At 37.7% G+C, this 26,008-nt stretch overlaps 1 protein-coding gene across 3 annotated transcripts in view; it reads left to right on the top strand.

Moving 5' to 3' along the window:
- Nucleotides 1-26,008, top strand: part of LOC123509576 (zinc finger protein 652-A-like) — a 71,562-nt gene that overhangs the window by 29,991 nt on the left and 15,563 nt on the right. For all 3 annotated transcript variants that reach the window (XM_045263945.1, XM_045263947.1, XM_045263946.1), the window contains exons 3-11: nt 3,809-3,998; nt 4,976-5,388; nt 6,660-6,842; nt 14,545-15,432; nt 15,733-15,921; nt 16,723-16,842; nt 20,128-20,249; nt 21,213-21,324; nt 23,991-24,178. In XM_045263945.1, coding sequence (XP_045119880.1) covers nt 3,809-3,998; nt 4,976-5,388; nt 6,660-6,842; nt 14,545-15,432; nt 15,733-15,921; nt 16,723-16,842; nt 20,128-20,249; nt 21,213-21,324; nt 23,991-24,178 — 2,405 coding nt within the window. The remainder of the gene's footprint in view (nt 1-3,808; nt 3,999-4,975; nt 5,389-6,659; nt 6,843-14,544; nt 15,433-15,732; nt 15,922-16,722; nt 16,843-20,127; nt 20,250-21,212; nt 21,325-23,990; nt 24,179-26,008) is intronic.

The raw sequence follows: 26,008 nt of genomic DNA, 5'->3' as shown, positions 1-26,008 counted from the left end.
AAGGGCCAGCTGTAGCAGGGTCGGCACGTTTCAGTGGTTTGAAGAAAGAGGATATTGAGGAAGGGCCAGCTGTAGCAGGGTCGGCCGGTGTGACAGGGACGGCATGTCTGACTGGCTTGAAGAACGAGTAGATGGAGGACTTTAGTTTTTCTTGTTTTTTCATCATAGATTTCTTGATAAATCTTGACATTTTTCTCTACGTCATGAGCCACTTTGCTACTCCTGGCAGGATTTGGATCACGTTCCTTCAGAGTTTCCAGAGCTTTTTCGATACCACCGAGACATTCTCTAAGAATTTTGATGTCCAGACCACGCACAGGTTCTTCTTCCTCGTCTCCCTCTTCTGCCTCCTGTGATGCCTTGTCTAGCTCTATAACTTCAGCATTTGAGAGAGATTCAGCATGGCTTTCCAAAAGATCTTGAATATCATCATCATCAACTTCATCGAAGCCAGCCCTATGACACAGATTTACTGGGAAGTCATGCGCGCATTCTTGCCATACTTTATTCCATGCCAAGTTCATGGTAGACGTCTTCACTTCGTCCCAAGATGACTTGATGTTATCTACGATGTGCTTAATGTTATACGATTTCCACATTCACTGATAGTGGGCTTGCCAGGCCCATCTGTGCCCTTTATCAGTTGCTGCATGGTTCGCCGCTTGTAGTAGGTTTTATTCCATTTATTCATTTTATTAGTAATGTATGTAAGTAATATGTAATGCAGTTAAAAAAAATAGAGGGGGGAGTGGGAGAAATAATAGGCTCCAAGGGTGGTCAAGTTAAAGTCAGTACTGTGAGTGGCATGCCAAGTTCATGGTAGACGTCTTCACTTCATCCCAAGATGACTTGATGTTATCTAAGGCGTGCTTGATGTTATATGACTTCCACCATTCACTGATAGTGGGCTTGCCAGGCCCATCTGTGCCCTTTATTAGTTGCTGTATGGTTCGCCGCTGGTAATAGTCTTTTAGTGTTTGCCATGATTATTATAAATATATTTGGGCTTACATTAGACCCTTTAATATTCCATTTATTCATCTAATTAGTAGTGCATGTAAGTAATATGTAATGCAGTTAAAAAAAGGGGAGGGACGGGAAGAGATAATAGGTTCCAAGGGTGGTCAAGTTAAAGTCAGTACTGTGAGTGGCGGGGAGGTCATCACCCCTGGTCCCCCACGCTGGGCCCTGTCAGATGACATGAGCGGATACCATATCTGTGAATTTTTCTTACCGTATATTGAATCGAGGGTAGTAATTTCCAAATACTGTAACTATGAATTTACCGTATAAAGAACTACCGTATAACGAGGACCTACTGTATATATATATATATATATATATATATATATATATATATATATATATATATATATATATATAGTAATACTTTGAGATACGAACGCTCCAACATACAATTTTTTATATACGACGAAAAATTTAATATACTTTTACGCCTCGAAATACAAAGATATTTCTAAGATACGAATAGCCATCAGTAGGTGGCACAGCGATCGTTCGGCTACGCGCGTCCACCTGAACATTCAGTTCGTGTTGTGTATTGTTGTTCATCCTTTATGCATCTATGTGTCTGTGCTCCTTGGCAGTGTGTATTTTTTATTAAGTTTTGTGAACTCAAGACCTCGTGATCATGGGTCCCTAAAGTAAAAATAAGGAGGCTGTAAAGAAGAAACTTAAGAAGAGTCTTGTAATGGATATGAAACGCAAGATAATTGCAAAATATGAACGTAATGTGCATATCTGTGACTTGGCCCTGTGCGCTAATGCTAGTAGTAACTGTAAAGTCAAATCATTGTTGGTGTGTCATTCTGAGAACCCCAGAGCCTTTAAAGCACATAAGGTGTTTAAAGAGAAACTCCAGTTCATGTGGTGTGCCAATAGTAAGGGATGGGTAACTCGCCAATTCCTCCTCCCTACTACATATACGAAGTTCTGTCACAGTGTCGGTAAGCACGAATGCATGTTTAATATGCATTTTACTCACGCTAACTAGGCAGGTTTGGTGAGAAGCACACAAAATAGCCTGTATTCACATACTGATTACACTTGGAAATTCAATAAACGAGTGAGTACAAATGGTGTTCTGCCCACAAACAACTCTTCATCTTTGCAATGCAAAAAACCAGAAGTCTCTAGATGCTATGGCTACCAAAATATCACAGGTTGAATGAGGTGGTATCATCGGGTTACGTGGCCTTGCGTCCGATCGGGTTTAACGGCCTTGGCTAGAGCGATAGAAAACGGGCCCCTTTTCTCTCTCTCTCTCTCTCTCTCTCTCTCTCTCTCTCTCTCTCTCTCTCTCTCTCTCTCTCTCTCTCTCTCTCTCTCTCTCTCTCTCTCTCTCTCTCGTTGCCTGTTCTGATACCACTCTCATTCAAAAGTTGTCTCCCTGCAACATGGCAAGAGGGCCGAAGTGTAGAATGTGCGCGGAAGAGGTGGTGGAATCAGACAGCGTGAAATCTCTGTCGCTCCCACCATCCATTGTGGGAGTTAATGACACAATGATGTATAGCATGTGTTTACTCCTGATGAATGTTGCCAGCTCACAAGCTAATTAAACGGGAAGAAAATAGCCAAAATATAGCCCAAAAACACCTAAATGTCTATCAACATGCCCAAAGTCTTGCGTGATGAACGTCTATCAACATGTCTGGAGTTTTCCGGGTTAAGTTGTTATTTTGGGCAATATAGTACATTTATATCATGCATACAATAAACATTGTATTTATCTTATATTAGATCTATATTTAGGTGGTATTTAAAACATGTTAATTTTTTTTGGGGGGTGGGTAAATTCATATCACTAGAATAAATTAATTGTTTCCATTAATTTCTATGTGAATAATTTATTTGATATATGATTTTTTTTTATATACAATGATCGCCACGGAACAAATTAATTTCGTATGTCGAAGTACCACTGTATATATATATATATATATATATATATATATATATATATATATATATATATATATATATATATATATATATAGGGGGGGCTGCCGTGGTGCAGTGGGACCGTGTGCGCTTTGTGGGCCCTCGGGTTCTCAGCGCATGGGTTTGAATCCTGGCCATGGTCCGAGGTTAGGAAGGGCATCCACTTGGGATAACAGTTTCCAAATGCCAAAACCAAAGTCCTGACTCCTCTGTCAGGAGGCACCGTCCTAGTCCCAATATTATAGGGAAATCGGACGGGGGAAAAAAAAAGAAAAAAAATATATATATATATATATATATATATATATATATATATATATATATATATATATATATATATATATATATAGTACAGTTTGATAATACTCAATGTTACTTGCCATTGTAAATATTCTTTCATATTAACGTTATAATTTATTCACGTAATCAATATTTTGTATAGAATTTTCAAATAAAATTGTACACCAATAACAAAGCTAAATCTGGTTGTTTGTGTTACCAGATACACTCAAGACATATTAACTTCAAGAAACCATAAAGCCAAAACTGGCTGTTGTGTATATGTGGTACAGAATAGTGTGACTTGCTCCCTTGTGTATTCTCTTAAATCTTATGAACTTTCCACCATCTGGTTGAGTCTTTAGTGTCACTCTTAATAGATATATTTATATTTTCTGAGTATGTAAAATCTTTGAGTATCTGATTCTCAGAGTAAGACCATCATTGAACATTGAAATCTCCATACGTGGAGATTTAATGTTCATTATTGGGTTTGGCTATCATTATCTTTCATTATCAAGTAATTCCAGAGTTCAGAATATCTTGAGCAAGCATCCATAACTTTCAGGATGTACTTGTGGACAACTCAGGGCTAGAACTTAGCTCTTCTCAAGCCATCTCACAGAATGATCCAGTGAGTGAGGGAGAAGCTGAGCATGTGGCTGACTTCATCACAGTGTCAGCAGGACAGGAAGAGGGAGTTGTTGACCCACTTAGTATCACTATTGCTGACACCTCTCACCACCTCCCAGATATTGGTAAGTGTCAGTTTTTTCTTTCAACTGTAATATGTAATTTCATATCTAATTTTTTTTCTCAACTGTGATATATATATATATATATATATATATATATATATATATATATATATATATATATATATATATATATATATATATATATATATATATATATATATATATATATATACACACACACACACACACACACACACACACACACACACACACACACACACACCTAACCCTCCGTTATCGTGCCCTTCCGTTATCACATTTAGGCTTTATGGCGCACTTATGAAAATTGCAAAATTCAGTTTTAGCGCACCTGGAAAGTCATTATCGTGCACCCGTTGTAGTAGTAGTAGTAGAAGTACTACCCATATCCCAACCACACACCAACAAATGTTTAGATGGAGGAGAAGGAGGAGGAGGAAGAGGTGGAGGGGAAGAAAGATGATAATCATAAGAACATAAGGAGCTAGCAGCCAATCATCGCTGTGTATTCACATCACGTGATTTGAATAAGGGAGCTGATTGTTTCTGGTCACTCTGCTCACCACCACCACCACCACCCCTCAGCCTCGCACGTGGTATTCTGTTGTTAAGAGCTGTTTTTTTTTATGAAAATGTTTGGGTTGAGGCACCAATTTATTTATTTCCTATTTATTCTTCACTTCCGTTATTGCGTTTTCCGCTATCGCGCATTTTTTTAGGCACCAATTTCACATGATAATGGAAGGTGAGATGTATATATATATATATATATATATATATATATATATATATATATATATATATATATATATATATATATATATATATATATATATATATATATATATATATATATATATATATATATATATATATATATTTCATATCTGTTTTGCAGTTAAAACATTCTGAATTCCTTTATGATACAATGATTTTTTCTCTAGGTGCATTTTATATGTATATACTTAATGATTTATTTAATTATGTGTATGACTTAGGTCCTGACACACTGGATAACATCCACATCAGTGTTCTGGCTGCGAGTGAGGTGACTCAAGCCATTCCTGAAAAAGCTGCCACTGAGGATTCAGTCCCAGCTCCATGTGAGATTCAGTCTTTGGAGCCACCCATTGCTGCTGCCACTGCTGCTCCTGCTATCATATCCTCAGGATCTCAGAGGTTAAGCTCAATAGGGCATGGAGCAGATACACCAGCCTTCACTCCTGTCTATGAAGATTCTAGACAGCCTACAAAACATTGGAAAGAGAAAGAACGAAAGGAAAAGTTGAAAAATCTCGGTGTCAAGTTTAGATTAGGGAGAGACTTCACCAAGCAGCAAAGGAAAGAAGACTTTTGCAGCAAGGTTGATTTGTGGACCCAGAAATTGGCTTGTTCAAATGAGCTTGTTGAGGTGAGACATTTGTATAATATTAAGATGAGGAAAGGCTTAAAAGATTTTTATTGTACAGTGGTACCTTGAGATACAAGCTGCCTGAGATGGGAATTTTTTGAGATATGAGGTATGATTTGGTAATTTTTTTTATTTTGAGATACAAGCAAAGTTTTGAGATGCGAGTCATACTTGGGGATTTTGCCGCTATAGTCAGCGGTTCAGTGCATCGGTTCAGCCTCAGCTGAGCTAGTATCTACGTGTTTCCCGTGAATCTCATGCACTGCGATTGTTCTTTCATTATTTTCACACCACTTACTGACCTTTTTACCCTAAAGAAAGTGCAGTTTTGGTATATGTTTAATGTTTACGTGGGAATGGTGCCTGAATTCTTTCCTCCCTCCCTCCTCCTCCTTCTCCACCATTTACCACCATTAACCAAAAACATGTGTCTCCAAGGTAAGAACACTAAATAGATTTTTGCTGTTACTTTATATATGTTCATGCATTGATAAAGTATGCATGTTGATGTAACTGAAAAGACAAAATAAATTTCTTCTATCTCTACCTACCTCCTCCACCGATGCTTTTCACGGAGGGGGGAGAACAATGTACACAAACCTCCTCTACGGCTATGGTGTTGCGGTCTCTCTCTCTCTCTCTCTCTCTCTCTCTCTCTCTCTCTCTCTCTCTCTCTCTCTCTCTCTCTCTCTCTCTCTCTCTCTCTCTCTCTCTCTCTCTCTCTCTCTCTCTCTCTCTCCTACCTCAAACTTAATTTACTCAAGGAATAATGTTTACAGGATCATCAAAGAGTTGTTCTGTGATTATTAGAGCATCCAGTCTTCTGTGGGTGGCTATATTTGTACACTAGCTGATCGACAATCCCAAGGGAGGGTTGGGAATGTGGTAGGGTAACATCCTGTGGAATACATCCTCTTAGATAAATATACTTTACAAGAGTAGTTTATCTATTTATATTATCTTTTGTTATGTTTTATTAAGTTTTTGTGCAATAGATATTATTTATAAGTATCTTTTCTTACCTGAAAACATATAAAAAAAAAAAAAAAAATTAGGGGTGCTCTTTTTGGGCAAGCTGGAACAAATTAATGGCATTTCAGAGCATTTCAATGGGAGAAAATCTTTTGAAATATGAGCTATTTGAGATACGAGCTCCTTCACGGAACAAATTAAACTTTTATCTCAAGGTACCACTGTATTTTGTTTGAACAAGTTTCATGAAGTGATCATGCATATGAATGGAGTTTATAATAATTTGTCCTTCATTGCAGCCATTTGAGAGGCTTGAGGCCACACTGCACAGGGATATTACTGCAGAGCTGGGCCTGGCTTCCAGCAGGAACATCTTCATCAGTCTCCAACAGCAGGGCATGGCTCGAGGAGTGAGAGTGACTGAGACCAGTCCGGGCCACATTGTGGTGTCTGGGTCTCTCATGGAGCTTCTTGCCTCCAGGGTCAGTATGCTGGCCTTCAGTTTATACCACTTCTTTCCTTTAGGCCAGGTGCCCACTAGATACCTTTTTGTGATCAGTGGCTGCAACAAAAAGTAGCTGCCACATAAAATGTTCTCCATGAAAAGTGGTGAGTAGGTGCACCTGGCACACAAGCCATTCAGTAGTGGCCACTTATGAGGTGTCATCATACTATACAAAAGAAATATTATATAATATATAAAGCACACACACACACACACACACACACACACACACACACACACACACACACACACACACACACACACACACACACACACACACACACACACATTGATAAAGGAGAGTATGGGAATGAAAGAGAATGAAGAACAGGATAAAGAGCTCCAGAAATTGAAAGAAAGGATAAAAAGAGTGGAAGAAAACGAAACTAGGCTAAGAACCGAAAATGAAGAATTAAAAGTCCAAATAGCGAACTATAAGAAATTGATGGAAGAAGGACTTGGTAAAGCCGAGAAAGAAAAGAAAAGCTAAAAGATCTAGTTAACAAAGAAGAAGAAAGAGTACAAGACGTGATTAAAAAGAAGTACAAGCATGGAGAATCCAAGATAAGAAAGACAAGGAATCATTTCAAGAAGTATTTCAAGAACAGTTAAAAGAAAGAGATGAAAATATGACAAGCAAAATGATAGGAGTCCTCAAGAAAAAGAAAATTTAGTAAGAGAAATTGGAAAAAAAGAAGAGTGTAATTATTTTTGGACTGAAAGAAAAAAATGTTAAATATAGACCAAGAAGGGAAAAAGACGAAATGAAATCAGTAAAAGACCTACTAAAACATCTGAATGACGAGGATAGACAGAACTTAGAAGAGGAAGTAGAAGAAATCCATAGAATGGGACCATATCAAGAAGGAACAGTGAGACCAATTAAGATATTACTAAAATCACAAGCAGCAGCAGAAGTACTATATAGAAAAACGAAACTCAGAGAAACAGAAGGTTGCAAAGATATATATATATAAAGAAAAATAGAAACGAGGAGGAAAGGAAGAGACACAATGAACTGGTGGCAGAAGCAAGAGAAAAAAATAATGAAAGGTCAGAGGAGGAGAAGAAGGCATTTTTTTGGAGAATTATAGGAGACAGGATAAGGAAATGGTATATAAAGAGAAAGAAGAGAAAAGAATGGAGCAAGTTTAACTAAAAATGATAAGAACAAGAGATTAAAAATGATGTATACAAACATAGATGGGATTTTATCTAGTAAATTAGAATTAAGAGATTACATAAAGAAAGAAGAACCAGATATTGTATGCCTGGTGGAAACAAAGTTAAATGAGGCAATAAAAAGGAAGGAGATAGACATAGATAAAAGGTATAATATATGGAGGAGAGACAGAGTGGGTAAAGGAGGAGGAGGAGTCATGATGATGTTAAGGAAGGAGATAGTGGTAAATCAAGTGGAGTTTGGGAAGGAAAATCAGAAATACTGTATGTTAAGATGCATATTAACAAAAGGAGTTAACAATCATTGGAACATATGTGCCACCAAAACAAACTCATGGACTAACCAAGAATATAGAGACATGATAGATGACACAATAAGGAGTCTTACAAGAATCATTAAGGAAAGGAGAAAAGTGATATTGGTAGGAGATTTCAACTGTAAGGAGGTAGACTGGGAAAATTATGAAAGTGGTATGGGGAAGATGCCTGGGAGATAGATTCCTGAACCTAATGATAGATAATTTGATGGTCCAAAGAGTAAAGGAAAACACAAGATTCAGAGGAAACGATGATGAGCCGGCAAGATTAGACCTAGTTTTTACAAGGGATATACCAATTAACGATGATATAAGATACAAGTGCCCATTGGGAAAGAGTGACCATGTAATATTAGAGATGGATATAGAAGAAGGAAAGGAAGATAGAGATGAATCATACAAAGGAGACCGATTAAATTACAGAAAGGCTGATATTGAGAATCTCAAGAACTATTTTAAAACGTAAACTGGGAGGAGATGGAAAACTCATTAACGGTTCAAGAGAAATATAACTTATTTTTGGAAATATACAAAACTGGGGTCAGGAATATGTTCCGAAATATAGACCTAAAGAAGAAGGAAAGAAAGATTGGTTTAATGCAAGATGTGCTAGGGCAAAGGAGAAACGAGATGGAGCATGGAAAAGGTGGAGAAGAAACAGAAATCCAGAAAATAAGGAAAACTTCAAAACAGCAAGAAATGAATATGCTAAGGTGAGAAAGGAAGAAGAAAAGAACTATGAAAAGGACATTGTCGAAAATGTAAGGAACAACCAAAATTGTTCTACAGATTCATAAATGGAAAAATAAGACAAAAAGAAACAATAGAAAGGTTAAAAGGAGAAACGGAATGGTGGAAGACCCAAAAGTATGGCAAAACTGTTAAATAGTAAATTTCATGAGGTCTTTACTAAGGAATCCAAATTTGAAAGACCACAGGGTAATAGAGAGACTATCTATATGAAAGAGATTAAAGTAACCAAGCTTGAAATAAAAAAGTTGATGACGGAATTGGATGAGGAAAAGGCAATGGGACCGGATGAAGTCTCAGGCAGAATACTGAAAGAATGTAAGGAAGAACTAGCATAAAATGCTCAATAGAAAATGGAACAGTGCCAGTGGAGTGGAAAAGAGCTGAGGTGGTTCCCATATATAAGAGCGGAAGGAAGGAGGAACCTTTAAATTACAGACCGGTATCACTAACTAGTGTAATATGCAAGATGTGTGAAAAAGTAATAAAGAAGCAATGGATCGAGTTTCTTGAAGACAGCAAAATATTATCAAATAGCCAATTTGGTTTTAGAAAAGGTCGGTCATGTGTGACAAATTTATTGAGTTTCTACTCTAGAATAGTTGATAAAGTACAAGAGAGAGAGGATGGGTTGACTGTATTTATTTAGATCTAAAAAAGGCTTTTGATAAAGTGCCACATGAAAGATTACTATGGAAGTTAGAGGAGAAGGGTGGCTTAAAAGGAAGCACATTGAGATGGATGAAGAATTACTTAAGGGGGAGAGAAATAAGGACGATAGTTAAAGATATGAAGTCCAAGTGGAGAACAGTAGACAGCGGAGTGCCACAGGGGTCAGTATTGGCACCAATACTTTTTCTCATATATATAAATGACATGCCAGAGGGAGTGAACAGCTACATAAATCTGTTTGCGGACGATGCGAAACTGTGCAGAGTCATTAAACAAAAAGAGGATTGTGAAATACTACAGGAAGACTTCAACAAGATCTGGAAATGGAGCAAAAAATGGGAGATGGAATTCAATGTGGACAAAAGCCATGTCAAGATGGAATTCAATGTGGACAAAAGCCATGTCATGGAAATGGGAAAAAGTGAAAGACGACCAGTGGGAATCTATAAGATGGGAGATGGAGTAGAACTAGAAAAACTAAAAAAGGAAAAGGACTTGGGAGTGACAATGGAAGAAAATAATCAACCGGTTAGCCATATTGATAGAATTTTCAGAGAGACGTATAATTTGCTAAGGAATATTGGAGTAGCATTTCACTATATGGACAAGGAAATGATGAAGAAATTGATAAGTACTAAAATAAGACCTAGATTGGAATATGCAGGAGTTGTGTGGACTCCCATAAAAGAAACACATAAGAAAATTAGAGAGACTACAAAAATGGCTACAAGAATGGTTCCAGAATTTAAAGGGATGGCATATGAGGAGAGACTAAAGGCAATGGATCTACCAACCTTGGAGCAGAGAAGAGAGAGAGGATCTGATACAAGTTTATAAATTGATTAACGGAATGGATGAAGTGGATAATGAGAAACTGATCCTGAGAGAAGAATATGACTTTAGAAGCACAAGATCGCATAGTAAGAAACTAAGGAAGGGACGATGTCTGAGAGATGTTAAAAATTTAGTTTCCAAAGATGTGTTGAGACTTGGAACAGTTTGAGTGAGGAAGTGGTATCAGCAAAGAGTGTACATAGTTTTAAAGAAAAATTGGATAAGTGTAGATATGGAGACAGGACCACACGAGCATAAAGCCCAGGCCCTGTAAAACTACAACTAGGTAAATACACACACACACACACACACACACACACACACACACACACACGGGATGTAACTCGAGGGGTTGTGGCCTCACTTTCCCAGTGTGTGGTTTGGTCTCAGTCCTACCTGATGATCAGTCACTATGAGCTCTGAGCTCTTTCCGTAGGAGAAAGACTGGCTGGGTGACCAGTAGACGACCATGGTGAATAACACACACACACACACACACACACACACACACACACACACACACACACACACACACACACACACACACACACACACACACAAGAGACTAAAGAGACTAAAAATGATGTATATGAACGTAGACGGAGTTTTATCAAGTAAATTAGAATTAAGAGATTACATAAAGAAAGAAGAACTAGATATTGTATGCCTGGCTGAAACAAAACTAAATGAGGCAATCAAAATAGACTTGGATAATAGGTATAATGTATGGAGGAGAGACAGAGGGGGTAAAGAGGAGAAGTAGTCATGATAATGTTAAGGAAGGAGATGGTGATAAACCAAGTGGAATGTGGGGAAGGAAAAGCAGAAGTACTGTATGTTAAGATGCATATTAATAAAAAAAGAGTTAACAATCATTGTAACATATGTGCCACCAAAAAGAAATTCATGGACCAGTCAAGAATATAAAGACATGATAGATGACACAATAAGGAGTCTAATGAGAATCATTAAAGAAAGGAGAAAAGTTATATTAGTAGGAGATTTCAACTGTAAAGAAGTGGACTGGGAAAATTATGAAAGTGGTATGGGGGAAAAAGCCTGAGGAGAAAGATTCCTGAACCTAATGATAGATAATATGATGGACCAAAGAGTAAAGGAAAACACAAGATTCAGAGGAAACGGCAAGCTGGCGAGATTGGACCTAGTTTTTACAAGGGGTATACAAATGAACGATGATATAAGATATAAGTGCCCATTGGGAAAGAGTGACCATGTAATATTAGAAATGGATATAGAAGAGGGAAAGGAAGATAGAGATGATACATACAAAGGAGACCGATTAATTTGCAGAAAGGCTGATATTGAAAATCTCAAGAACTACTTCAAATACGTTAACTGGGAGGAGATGGAAAACTCAGAGACAGTGCAAGAGAAGTATAACTTATTTTTGGAAATATACAAAACAGGAATCAGGGAATATGTCCCGAAATAAAGACCTAAAGAAGAAGGAAAGAAAGATTGGTTTAATGCAAGGTGTGCTAGGGCAAAGGAGAAAAGAGATGGAGCATGGAAAAGGTGGAGGGGAAATAGAAATCCAGTAAATAAGGAAAACTTCAAGGCAGCGAGAAATGAATATGTTAAGGTGAGGAAAGATGAGGAAAGAAACTATGAAAAGGACATTGTCGAAAAATGTAAGGAGCAACTGAAATTGTTCTACAGATTCATAAATGGAAAAAATAGGCAAAAAGAAACAATAGAAAGGTTAAAAGAAGAGAATGGGATGGTGGAAGAACAAAAAAGTATGGCAGAACTATTAAATAAATGATAAAGTGCCACATGCAAGATTATTGTGGAAGTTAGAGGAGAAGGGTGTCTTAAAAGGAAGCACATTGAGATGGATGGAAAATTATTTGAGGGGGAGAGAAATAAGGACTGTAGTTAAAGATATGAAGTCCAAGTGGAGAGCAGTAGAAAGCGGAGTGCCGCAGGGGGTCAGTATTAGCACCAATACTTTTCCTCATATATATAAACGACATGCCAGAAGTAGTGAACAGCTACATAAATCTGTTTGCGGACGATACGGAACTATGCAGAGTTATAAAGCAAAAAGAGGATTGTGAAATACTGCAGGAAGACCTAAATAAGATCTGGGAATGGAGTAAAAAGTGGGAAATGGAATTCAATGTGGACAAAAGCCATGTCATGGAAATGGGGAAAGAGTGAAAGACTACCCGTGGGAATCTATAAGATGGGAAATGGAATAGAACTGGAGAAAATAAAAAAGGAAAAGGACTTAGGAGTAACGATGGAAGAAAACAATCAACTGGTAAGCCATATTGATAGAATTTTCAGAGAGACATATAATTTGGTAAGGAATATTGGAGTAGCATTTCACTACATAGACAAAGAAATGATGAAGAAATTGATAAGTACTATAATAAGACCCAGATTGGAATATGCAGGAGTAGTGTGGACCCTTCATAAAAAGAAACACATAAGGAAGTTGGAGAGACTACAAAATATGGCTACAAGAATGGTTCCAGAATTTGAAGGAATGACATATAAGGAGAGACTAAAGGCTATGGATCTACCAACCTTGGAACAGAGAAGGGAGAGAGGGGATCTGTTACAAGTTTATAAATTGATTAACGGAATGGATCAAGTGGATAATGAGAAATTGATCCTGAGAGAAGAATATGACATTCAAAGCACAAGATCACATTGTAAAAAACTGAGGAAGGGAAGATGTCTGAGAGATGTTAAAAAATATAGTTTCCCGCAAAGATGTGTTGAGACATGGAACTTTTTGAGTGAGGAAGTGGTGTCAGCAAAGACTGCATAATTTTAAAGAAAAGTTGGATAAGTGTAGATATGGATACGGGGCCACACGAGCATAAAGCCCAGGCCCTGTAAAACTACAACAACTAGGTAAATACACACATACACACACTTTCATATTATATACAAACACACACGTTAACATATACACGCATAGATACAAACACACATACATATATACATGCATATGTACTAACATACAATGAGACAGACAGACTGACAAACGCACAGACAAGCAGTCAGGTGTAACATAAAATTTACTGAAGAACAATGTTTTTCTTTTTATAAAGTATATCATGTTACCGTTCTCATTTCTTTCTTCAGGTCAAAGATTACTCCAGTTGGTGACCACAACCTCATATCCTCTGTCCATAATTTTTCTTTAGTATTCTTATCACTGTATCCCTTCAGCTGGAAATCATAAAGTTGTGGTCTTTTCTCAACCTGTGCAATCAATGTTTCACAGTCAAGCAACTTAAATATGTCTTCCATCCTCTTCACTTCCATAAGGAATAGTTAACTCTTTGTCCTGGGTGACAAAGTGGTGGCAACTAAAAGTGGTTTGTGTGCATGTTGCTATTGGAAATAATAGTTTCTATCACTGGCCATTGTGGCCACCCACTGTTGTATGGTCAGAAAAATGGACCCGCCCGTCATTACTCACCACTAATTTTTGGTAGCCACAAAAAAGTGGCCTGTGTGTATGCATCCATAGAAATGTATGTGTTCAACTTTGAACATTTCTTTGTGATGGCCACTGACCACAAAAAAATGTGTCGTGTGCAACCGGCCTTAAGAGCAAAGAATAGAAGTGTAGAGGATGAGCTGTGAAATGCTTGTGAATGCAAGCATTGAGATGCCTTATCTTGTTTTGCCCTTTGATGGAAATGTCAGCCTGGTATAAAGGTAGGTAGATAAACCAAAGATATTTATTTGAAGGACTAGAAATCAGATATAAAAGTATTCTTAGTATATGCATATATTTATTCAGTTATTTTTACTCATTCATTTATTGATTTATGTATATTTTTTACCTAAACTTGACTTGTGTATTATGAGCAGAAACTACCGTGATAATTCTGTGAAAGTACTGTTTGGTATTGATGGAACCATTGGATTGTGCAGGACATCATTCTGGAGGAAATAAGAAAACTAAGAGGTCTATCAGAGAATGGGACATCACCTACTACTCGTGATGTTGGTGTCATGTGTGAGTTGATTCCCTCACCTGTCACTACTCGTCATGCCTCCACCCTGGGCCTAGATCGCTCTGCCAGGCGCTACCATTCCGTCCTCTCCCGTCCACTCTCACCAGAGCCAAGTCCACTGCGCAGGAGATCCAAGAAGCAGTTAGTGGGCCACTCCAGTGCAAGGAACACTGACAAGAGGCGCCTGATGAAAGACTTTCCTGAAAGGGTGACCAAGAAGCATGCACAGAACCAAAATCTTAAGAATGTTGAGTGTGGAATAAAACCCAAGAATAAAAATGGTATATTCTCAGAATGCATTCATCAAAATTCTCAAGAGGAAGATCCTCATAATAGTCTGAGCATGTCAGGTGTCAAGACTGAACCATGTGCTGTTCAGACCATAAGTATAAGCAATCAAAGTTCTGCAGAGAGTGAAAGGGTGAAAAATGAAGATAGTAGTGACTTGAAGGCTCTAGGGATGAGTCAAGATGGGAGCAGTCTTGCTGTGTCAGCAGTGAGGGAAGGGGATGGGACCAAACCTCCAGAGAGGACTGTTCATACAGAACTTAATAAGGCTGATAGTTGTTTAGAAAATATTAATAATGACTGCTGTAATGTAAACAAATCAAGGCAGCAAGTAGATGAGGTGGACATGACCATGAAGGATGAAGTGTTTGACCAGCAAGAAACCTTCAAAGAAACAGAAGAACTCCAAGACCCACAGAACTCAAATCAGGTCAAATTCAAGTTCTCATGCAAGATTTGTTCTTACAAGAGTACTAGAGAAAATCACTTCATCAAACATATGCAGCTCCATGAAAAGGTGTGTTTTGTGATTATTACTTGACACATATATTTTGTGCGTGTTTGTGTGTGTGTGTTTGCGTGTGTATGTAAGTCATAGCATTATGTCTCTTTGCAATGGTTACAAAATAGTTTTATTGCCTTATGTTTATGATGTAGTTTTGCTTTACAGTTATGGCACTCACCAAATAAGTTTGAATTGTATTGATTGGCAAAGCTTAAAGTGTGGATATATTTGTTTAAAATGGCAAAGCTTAAAGTGTGGTTATATTTGTTTAAAATGTTTATGATCTCCACATGTCTGTGTGTATGTGGGCAGGGTCTGGCACTGTACCGGTGCAGCGAGTGCAATTTTGTGTCCATACGAGCCAGCCACCTTCGGCGCCACAAAATGTCCCATGCTCTGCAAGTGCTCCACTGCCACTTGTGTGCTTACACGTGCGATGACCAGAAGCTCCTGACTAAGCACGTCAGGGTCAAGCACCACACCCCAAAGCAACCCAGCCCTGTGAGTGTGTAATAGATCAGTCTGGCCATGGAGGTGATCAGTTAGTGGAGGCTAGATCACATTCACACATTCATAACTCCTCTCTGTTTGGCCTTATTTTGTGTAACCACTCTTCCATGCTCCATAAAAGTCCTTAGATCCAACACTCCTTTTAAACTGTACATCCATCTGTTTTTCATCTTGCACCTCTTGATATCTAGTTAAGGTATTTTCTTTACCAAACATTCTTTGTTCATCCTGTTTTACTTGACTCTCTTTTTTTAATGTGTATACATATTCATACTAACAAAATATAAGGAAATGCACATAAATGAAGACATACATCAAATTCAATTTGCATATCATACCTTGTTGGTGAGAGCGAATCATTGTGCCCAAGGCAACCACCCAACTTACTACTCATGATAGGCACTCACACTCCCAGTAATTACAAAGCTGGCAGTGTGAGTGCATCTGCTACTGACCTTTAAAGCATCTCATTGCTTCTGCTTCATTTTGTCTACATTAGAAGCTCTACAGCTCTTCTGGTTATCACCACATAATTCTGGAAGATTACAAATGAAGAGACATCTTGCAATATTGGACTCAGGTCAAATAAAGAGTTTGTGATTTACTTAGTTACCAGAAGGTTTGTTAATTTAGCAGGGAGTTTTAGAACATAGGAGTTCAAGGGAGGAAGATGAAATTAGTAAGTAGGAGTTTGTCAAATATGTGATCCCCTCTATTGGGAAAGTAACTTTGTAAACATTGAAGACAAATGAAAGAACAGTTATTTTTTATATCTCTCCCTACTTTTTGCAGTCTGACAACATGTTTGAATGTGAGGAGTGTGAGTACAAGACCAGCTGGCACTATGCATTTCAAAAGCATCAGCGTACCCACACGTCCTCCAAGGTGGTGGTCATGCATTCTTGTCCACAGGTTAGTGATACAGCATGGTTTGTTGCCACATTTACCATAGCTTGCTTATGTAGAGAAGAATGTATGTCTGTATATGTGGCACTTTTTTGAGAATTTTATCCTGTCATTGTGGTATTCAACAATTTACAGGACTAAAAAACAATGTATGGTATGTTTATAGCATGTTTAAGAAAGGAGATGAAAAATATAGAATTGGCAAAATCTAACCTGTACAATGTTTGGAGGCAGCTATAGAAAAAGAAAATATGTCTTAAAGTGGTTGCTGATTAAATCTTTCATTACTCACTCCACAATCCCCCTCTCTTGCACCAAGTTTTTGTGCACTTCTTATTTCCTAAGGGTAATTTACATTCATCCTTAAACCCTTATTTAGTCACTTGTAAACCCTCCTTATTGAGTATCATTATCATCTAACCCTTGTACTTCACTTTCAAGGGTCATATCACACTCAGAATCACTATCTGAAGGAGGAAAGATGCCATGACGTAACCTGTGTCAATCACACACTACCCTGCACTTTACATCATCACAGCCCAAGGCCTGTGCTGCCATTATCCTTGAAACATAAGATGCCAATTAGTTCATTGTCAATAAGTCCTAGTTATCGTAAAAATATAAAAGAAATTGAGTCCTGTGCATTGTCAATAAGTGATGACATATGCAGGTACTTCATTGGTTCTGTAAATTATGTTTTATATGAAGTACTATGGTAAAGTACCCCAAACTCTTATAAACAAAAGTTGCCAACTTATCAAAGTGTCTAAATGTGTAAATTTGTCACTTCGTCATAAAAATCAATGCAGTGACATATGCAGGTACCTCGTTGGTTCAGCAGCCAAAACTTTATTTAAAGTGCTCTGGTATACCATTGGTAAAGAGGGGTTAAGGAAAGATATGCCATTTAACAGTAAGAGAGTTAGGTGCACATCATCAGTAACTACATTACTTCTGAAATAGATTGTTATTAGTATAAACAGACCAGTGAGCACAGCAATGTGAAAGTGTTTTATATACATCCTATTCTCGTACTTGCAAGTTGCAGTCTTGTTGCATTCCTAATCTTCAAAACTGCCTTCATGGGTTGAAGGGAACATATTTGATTTTTTTTATAAATTTTACTTAAGTATATTATTTACATATATTTACGTCATACGATCCTCCAACAACAATGAAAAACCAAGAAAATTTGATCACTCTCTCATCACTCAAGTTGCACCAGCAATATCTTAGATTATGTCACATTGGACTTAAATTACACGACACAATTAACACTCGGTGATAAAACAACTATCTCTTTACTTAAATTTCTTCAAATATCTCAGTTTATTTCACATTATTCACATTATTCAAATCACAACACACAATTTCCACTCACTGGTAAAATACAACCTATATAGACCCTGCAACTATATTTCAATGAGTAACATAACCTATACTATATAACCTGCAATCAACTTTCAAAATAAAAAAAATCCCACTTCTACATATAGCCCTGTCAAAATATAACACCAACATTTTACTCCAACTACATTACAAGTGTCTGGCTCTACACTGGTACTGTGATAGGTGGTTTGCCCATCTTGACCCTCTCTGGTCTGTCTGTCTCTCACCTTATCCTTGCCCTCTCTCATTTCTGTCTCTTTTACCCCATAATATACACACGATGAGTGACTTTTTGCCCCAACAAAGCTTCCAGTGCTATGAAATTTATTTTCCAATACCTAATCATAAGATTAATGTTTCGTATAAATTTCAATAAGGTTAATTTTCCAGTAACTATATTTATCTTGCATACTTTGATCATGCCTTTCATTTTCCTTTAACTTTTAATAATGTTCTTTCTCATGCAACTTTAGTATTTGCATCTTCTAATCAGGAACAAAGCTGTGTTCCCTATGGCTTGTCACTATCCGCCTCATCCATATCATTTGCTTCCGGCAATCTCTGCTTACCTTGTATCTACTTTAGTGATATCCACCTAGGTATTTCTTCTTGTAATCTGCTGCTACTCTCTGGCTCTGTTAGCCTCTTGTTGTTCCCCTCAGTGGTCATGGGGTTCTCTTTATCTATTAGGTTATAGTAAAACTAAATTGTACCGACCCGTAGGGCTAGGCCTATAATCCGTGCAACGCTGCCATATCTCTCATTACTTCAAGGAAAACGGAATAATTGTTCTTTATTCATTTTAATGCATGACTTCGCTAAAAAATATATAAGTGATGGACAAGACATGAAGATGCCATAGATAAATTAAATATAGTAAAGGTACTGGTTATAAAAGTGAAAATGAGGCTGATAATTTACCAAATATTTACTATTACGTCCTCTCGAGATACCCAGTGTAATATTATGAGTGGGGAAAAGAAATGCTGATAAGGTTGTGATGCTGTGGTGTATATCTTGTTTGCACTGGGACAAATCCTCTTCACTGTGCCTTCAGATATACCAGCTGCACCTGCTGTCCTCTTCCTCGCTTGATTTATTGGTAAAAGTGGCCCTTGCAAGTTTTTAAAAATCTATTAATTCTGTAGACAAACTTCTTGGTTTGGCTGTACAACACACAGGCGAGGAAGTGTCAGTGTATCCTTCCATCGTGGCGACCAAATGAGAAGTGAGTCAATATGCACCTGCCTGCGTGGTGACCTGACTTCTCCCCCTACCCCCAGGGGAAATCCGCCTTGGGTCGACTGGCAATGTCGCCTGTCCTAACATGCCACATCGTCATACATGTCCATGAAATACCTTTGTTTGACTTGGTATATAACACTTATTTGCATCACCTGCTATTTAATTAAATAGTCAGAATATTCTTAGAATGCCGTTTGTTGATAATACTGTGATTAAAGAACCATGAGTAGTATAGACTGAATGTTTTGGTTGGAAATCTGGCAGAATGGTAAACAACACCCTACGGGTCAGTACAATTTAGTTTTACTATAGTGATATTGTCTTATAATCTTGGTAGCTGCTTTCATGAGTCTCATTTTCTTCCTTCATTTATTCTTCTTTTTCTTACTTCCTTCTTCATTTCTTCATTCTTGTTACCTTTTTCCTTATGTATTTCATTTCTTCTTGGTTACTGAGTTACAAACTGCTTCCCCCCCCACTCCTCTCTCTCTCTCTCTCTCTCTCTCTCTCTCTCTCTCTCTCTCTCTCTCTCTCTCTCTCTCTCTCTCTCTCTCTCTCTCTCTCTCTCTCTCTCTCAGGAAATGATAGGTTCTGCAGTATTACTTGTGTAATACTCCATGAGGAAATGTTGATAATTTGTTAACCTCACGTTCACAGTGTCACTACAAGACCGTGCGACGAGAACATTTTTTGCGGCACATAAAGAATGTGCACCAGAACTATCGGCCTTTCCTGTGTGACATATGCGGCAAGGCATTCAAGAGGCAGGATGCTCTCAAGTAAGTTAAACCAAAGTGGAAGAGTTGTTGCTCTATGAAGTGGAAGAATTGTTGCTTTATGACACTGTGTAGAGAAAATCTTTATTGGGATGACTGATCACTCTAAGTTCACCCAGGCTTAGAATGGATACTAAGGTACAAAGGTCAGCTAAGACTGGGAATGTTAAAGTAACAAAAAAAAAACTGGCATTCCTTCCTCTGTAGGCTAAGGATGGTGCTACCTGCCCTATGCCAACACTCATGATTAAGTGACTGATCACTCTAAGTTCACCCAGGCTTAGAATGGATACTAAGGTACAAAGGTCAGCTAAGACTGGGAATGTTAAAGTAACAGAAAAAAAAAACTGGCATTCCTTCCTCTGTAGGCTAAGGATGGTGCTACCTGCCCTATGCCAACAACACTCATGATTAAGTGTCACAGGTCTGGATATTAAGTAGGCATAATTGGATTGTAGACTATGGGAGTTATTCTCATTAGTTTAGGGTTAAGAGATCTCTTGAAGTTTTATTGGATGGTGTGTAACATACCTAGACTTGGTATTGATTTGACAAGCAACTGTGATATTAGTGAATCTTAAAAATTGATAAGTTCTACTTAGCTTTAAGCAAAGGCAAGATAAGTTTTGACGTGTGGGGTTAGGAGAATGCTACAGTATATCTTGGGTAATAAATAGAATAGAACAAAAAACTGGAGTCAAATTTGATAAAGTTAGGTTAAAGAAAAAGGAGATAGGAAGGAATTTGTTGTCAAATAGAGTGGTAGATGAATGTAATAAACTCGGTAATCAAATTGTTAGCACCAAGTCATTAGGGAATTTTAAAAGAAGATTAGACATACATGAACACAGTTGATCATGTTTCATGTAGGGATTGCCATGTGTAGACCTGACAGCTTTTTGCAGCTTCCCTTACTTTCTTGTATTCTGTAGTTATTAGTAATGTCTTTTTTGTCTTTATCACCAGGCAGCACCACGTGTCTCACTATCAGAATCTGGCACAGGTAGGGCCATATGGTTTTGTGTGTCACATCTGCCAGAAGGTTTGCAGGTCAGCGGCTTATCTCAAGGAACACATGGTGAGTATCAGGAGAACTAGTAGCTTGAATTGACTTGATTATAAAAGAGTTAGTCTTGTATTGTCACATTTACAGATGATTTTCCTGATTTATATATACTGTATTTATTCATGTGTTTTATTATTATTATTATTATTATTATTATTATTATTATTATTATTATTATTATTATTATTATTATTGTTGTTATTATTATTATTATTATTATTATTATTATTATTATTATTATTATTATTATCATCATCATTATTATTATTATTATTATTATTATTGTTGTTGTTGTTATTACAGTAAAAGTCCATTAATTTGAACATCTATAATTTGAATTTTCTAATAGTCTGAATTTTAAGGTGGATTAAAAAATTTATTTATAGCCAAAATTTGGTCCTTGTACAAATTCAAACCAGGTGCTAGAAGTACCCTAGTGGCAAGGAATGGAAGTAGACACTACTGCCAACCGGAGGTGGGTGTTGCAGTGCTGAGTTGCGACTTTGTGACTTTGCCATACCATGAATTTCGAATTTGCATAGTCGAGAAATGTAAATGTTTTGAAAAAGTTGGACTAAGTAGAGTTACACCGCCAATTTTCTTGATTTTGTCAGGACATGGAACAGGAACAAAGACGACTCTTTTGAAAGAAATTGCCGTTGCTGGAGAAGAAGATGAGCCAGGAGGATAAGAATGAGGAGAAAGATGACCTGCAGATATTAGTTTAGGCCATATTTTAACAAACAAAAAGAAAAAAAAAATTATAATAGATCTTTTTCTCTGCCTTTAAAAGCATATTTCTGTTATCACGCTGAAATTTACTTTGTAAATTTAACTAGAGTCGCACTGGGAAAAAATAATCACAAGTCACACCAGATCTGACAGCAAAGTCACAAAGTCAAAGTTGCACATGAAAAAAATTAAAGTTGTGTCCAGCTCATCTATCAACACTCCTCTACCTTTGACCAACCCAGAAGTGGGGGACAGAAACCAATAACTCAAGTATTCAAGGAACTCCTTTGGGCCGGCAGAACCGTTGGAACCAGTTCCATGGTGTGTCAATAGAGCACGGCTGTTGAATACCGGAGTCTTGGAACTGGCAGTGTGCTGCTTGACAGTTACCATGCACATTGGCAGTTCTAAAACAGGTATTCACCAGCACACAGAACTGGTTCTGGAACCGGTTCTGCAGGGAATCGGTAGAGTGCAGCTGATGAATACCAAAGTCTCAGACTGCCAGCACACTGCTTGGTGTTTATCAGGGTGTAACAGTTCTGGAACTCTTAGAGAATACAGTACAGGCAACCCCCACTTAACGAAGGTTCACACAACAAAATTTCGCTACAATGAAAGTTTCCTTTTACTACCATCTGCTCGTTTAATGAACACCAAACTCACTTTAACAAAATTTTATCAAGGTAATTTTTTCCGAGTTTGAAAGCCCCACCGTATCATGCAAGCTGACAGGCTTTTGAATACACCAGCGCCTCTCGTGGATAAAAGGCGCACCACTCACTCTCCCTAGTTCAAAACAATAACAGCGTCAGCAGCAGCTCGTCTTCCCTCGCTCTACAGGCCACCAAAACGCCCTGCAATGTTGCGTAGTGTTGCTAAGAAGACCAGGAAGTCTCTTACTCTCGAAGTGAAGCTGGATATTATTCACAGACTTGAGAGAGGTGAAAAAACTAATAGCATTGCTTCCCACCATGGCTTGACTCCATCTACTGTCTACTATTTTGAAGTCAGCAGACTATTAAGAAGGCTGGTGAGATCATATCTTCCTTGCAAGCTAAAAGAACCACCTGAACTTGTGACTGCAATGTATAAAATGGAAAGCCTTGTGGAAATGTGGTACATAAGTTTTGTATGCGGTACAATGATGCGCCCTTTGTTTACATTCCACAGGTTGCCAACTAGCATATTTCCCACTCCACTCTCCCTCCCTTCATAAATTTAAGATCATCAACATTATAAAGTTACTTACATACATATATTAGTGTACATTATAATGACTTAGTCTTAAATTAAACTGCTTAAATGTTTAACTTCATAATTTTTACTTTCATTAAACCTTTCACTGTACTATGATGCACTCCCACTTTGTTTACTCTCAATGGAAGCTCAAGTCAGGGGTTAAACTTGTTATAATTGGTTCGCTTAACGAAAATTCTCTTAATGAAGTTTTTTTTTTTTTTAGGAACGTAACTCCTTCATTAAGTGGGGGTTGCCTGTACTGACTCCTGGTTCCAAGGTCCAAAAGACCCAGGCTCTGGGGTGATGATAATAAAACATGCATATGTGGACAATTGATATTGCTGATGAGAAACATCATTTTATCAGTGTTGAGAAACTAAACAGAGCAGGGAGTGTTACATTGGCTTGGGTGTGTAGAGAATGTAAATGAAGAGTGTTTGGCAACGCAGAAAACTGGGTTGGATATATAGAACTAATGAGGAAACCCATAAGTGGAATGGATGAATAGTGTGAGAGATGTGTTAGAATTAAAAGAGCAAGGAAGAAGAGTAATGGATTATCATGGGACTGAATAAAAAGCAACTGTGGAGTCATAGATGTGATATATTCTGTAGGATGAGAGTCCACATCATCTTATCAAGTATCCCATACAAGCCTATCATTAGGTTTATATGATGCTAATTAGTATAATGGTGACACTACAGGCAACACATTCTGAGGAGCGGTCCTTCCTGTGTGAAGTGTGCGGTGCTTCCTTTAAGACTCGCTCAGTGCAGAGGAACCACGTGCAGACCATCCACCGCCGACCAAGAGCCTTCACCTGTGTCACATGTGACAAAAAGTTCAACACCAAGTTTGCTCTGCGCCGCCACATGAAACAGCACGGCAGCAGGTGAGGTCAATCTAACTAGTGCTCACTCTTAAGACTTTGATCTTACACTCATTGAACTTATTCTAAGGTAAGATAAACATTTTGGCCTTTCATATCCATCTTAGATAACCTTTTACATCTATCAATATTAATATGTAATTAATAGAGATATCTGCCCTCACTATGGTAATGTTACTGTGTAGGCCTTGGGGACTAAGGAATGATCATGTGCACAAGTTTGAGTCCTGGCCATGATCTGAGGTTAGAAAGGTATCCACCTAAGATAATGTTTCCAAATGCCAAATCCAAAGTTCTTTATATGGAGGCATTGTCTTATCCCTGGTATACTAAGGAAACTAGACTGAAAAACAACAAAATTAATAAATGAATAAATGATTGAATAAATAAGTAAAGAATAAATGGATAATGATGACAATAATAATAATAATAATAATAATGATGATGATGATGATGATAATGATAGATATATTTGAAATAAACTCAGTGAAAAGTCAAGTTGATCCAAAAAACTTGTAGTATGCTATGCAGAGCTGAACGCATTTCTTGATTTTGGGTAGTGCGTTAGCATTCCTGTGTTCCTCCGGCTATGGTTAGAGTGTTCCTCAAATGTTTTTGCTCAGTGCGTTCCTGCGTTCTTGCATTCCTGCATTAGCGCTCCCAAATTATTAAAGTGTCCCTCATAAAAAGTAGTGTGTTCTTCGGGGGAGAGAGAGAGAGAAAAAAAAAAAAAAACAGTATGTTCCTCAAAAAACACTACTGTGTACATCAAAAGAACTATTCCTTGAGTCCCAAATAAAACAAAATACAAGGTAATAAAGAAATGAAAAAAATTACAACGTTCATTGGTTAGACAAGTATAGACAGGTTCACATAATGAGTGATCTGTACATACTGCTGTAATGGCACATAAAATGTTTGTTAGTTAGTCTTAGCAGCTGACCACTGGGAGATCTTCCGCCTAAACATAAACAACTAAAGGTTTAGTTGTCTTTGCTGCTAACCAGTGGAAGAGCTTCCTGCCTGAATATAAGCAACAGAATGTTGCCGCTTAGTGAATGTTGTCTTTGTTTCCAACAATAACATTTGAAAACTTTTGGAAAAAAAAAATGTTTCGGAACTCAGGAATGCTTTAAAATTTTGGGTGGTGCGTTCCTCTTACTTGCGTTCCTTTGAAAAAACTTTGCGTTCTTACATTCTTGCGTTCCTGAAAAGGCAATGTGTATACATATATGCACGAATGCAGGAGCACACTAAAGGAACATACTTGCCCACCTCTGGTAGTATGAATAGTATTTGAGAATGTGTGTGTGTGTGTGTGTGTGTGTGTGTGTGTGTGTGTGTGTGTGTGTGTGTGTTCACCTAGTTGTATTCACCTAGTTGTAATTTTACAGGGCCTGGGTATCATACTCATGTGGCCCCGTCTCCATATCTACACACATCCAACCTTCCTTTAAAACTATGCACACTCCTCGCTGACACCACCTCCTCACTCAAACTATTCCACACCTCCACACATCTTTGTGGGAAACTATATTTCTTCACATCCTTCAAGCATATTCCCTTGGCTATCTTTTTACTATGCGATCTCGTAGTTCTATTTAAATTTTCCTCTCTCAACATCATTTGCTCATTATCCACTTCATCCAGACCGTTCAACAGTTTATAAACCTGTATTAAATCTCCTCTTTCTCTTCTTTGTTCCAAGGTAAGCAAATTAATTTCTTTTAATCTCTCCTCATAGGTCATTTCTGCCAATTCCGGAACCATTTTTGTTGCCATTCTCTGCAATCTCTCCAACTTCCTTATATGCTTCTTTTTATAAGGGGACCA

Source organism: Portunus trituberculatus, chromosome 27 (assembly GCF_017591435.1).
Source record: "Portunus trituberculatus isolate SZX2019 chromosome 27, ASM1759143v1, whole genome shotgun sequence".
In the NCBI taxonomy this organism is placed as follows: Eukaryota; Metazoa; Arthropoda; class Malacostraca; order Decapoda; family Portunidae; genus Portunus; species Portunus trituberculatus.
Note: the sequence above shows the minus strand (reverse complement) of the source record. Positions and strands in the feature narration are given on the sequence as shown.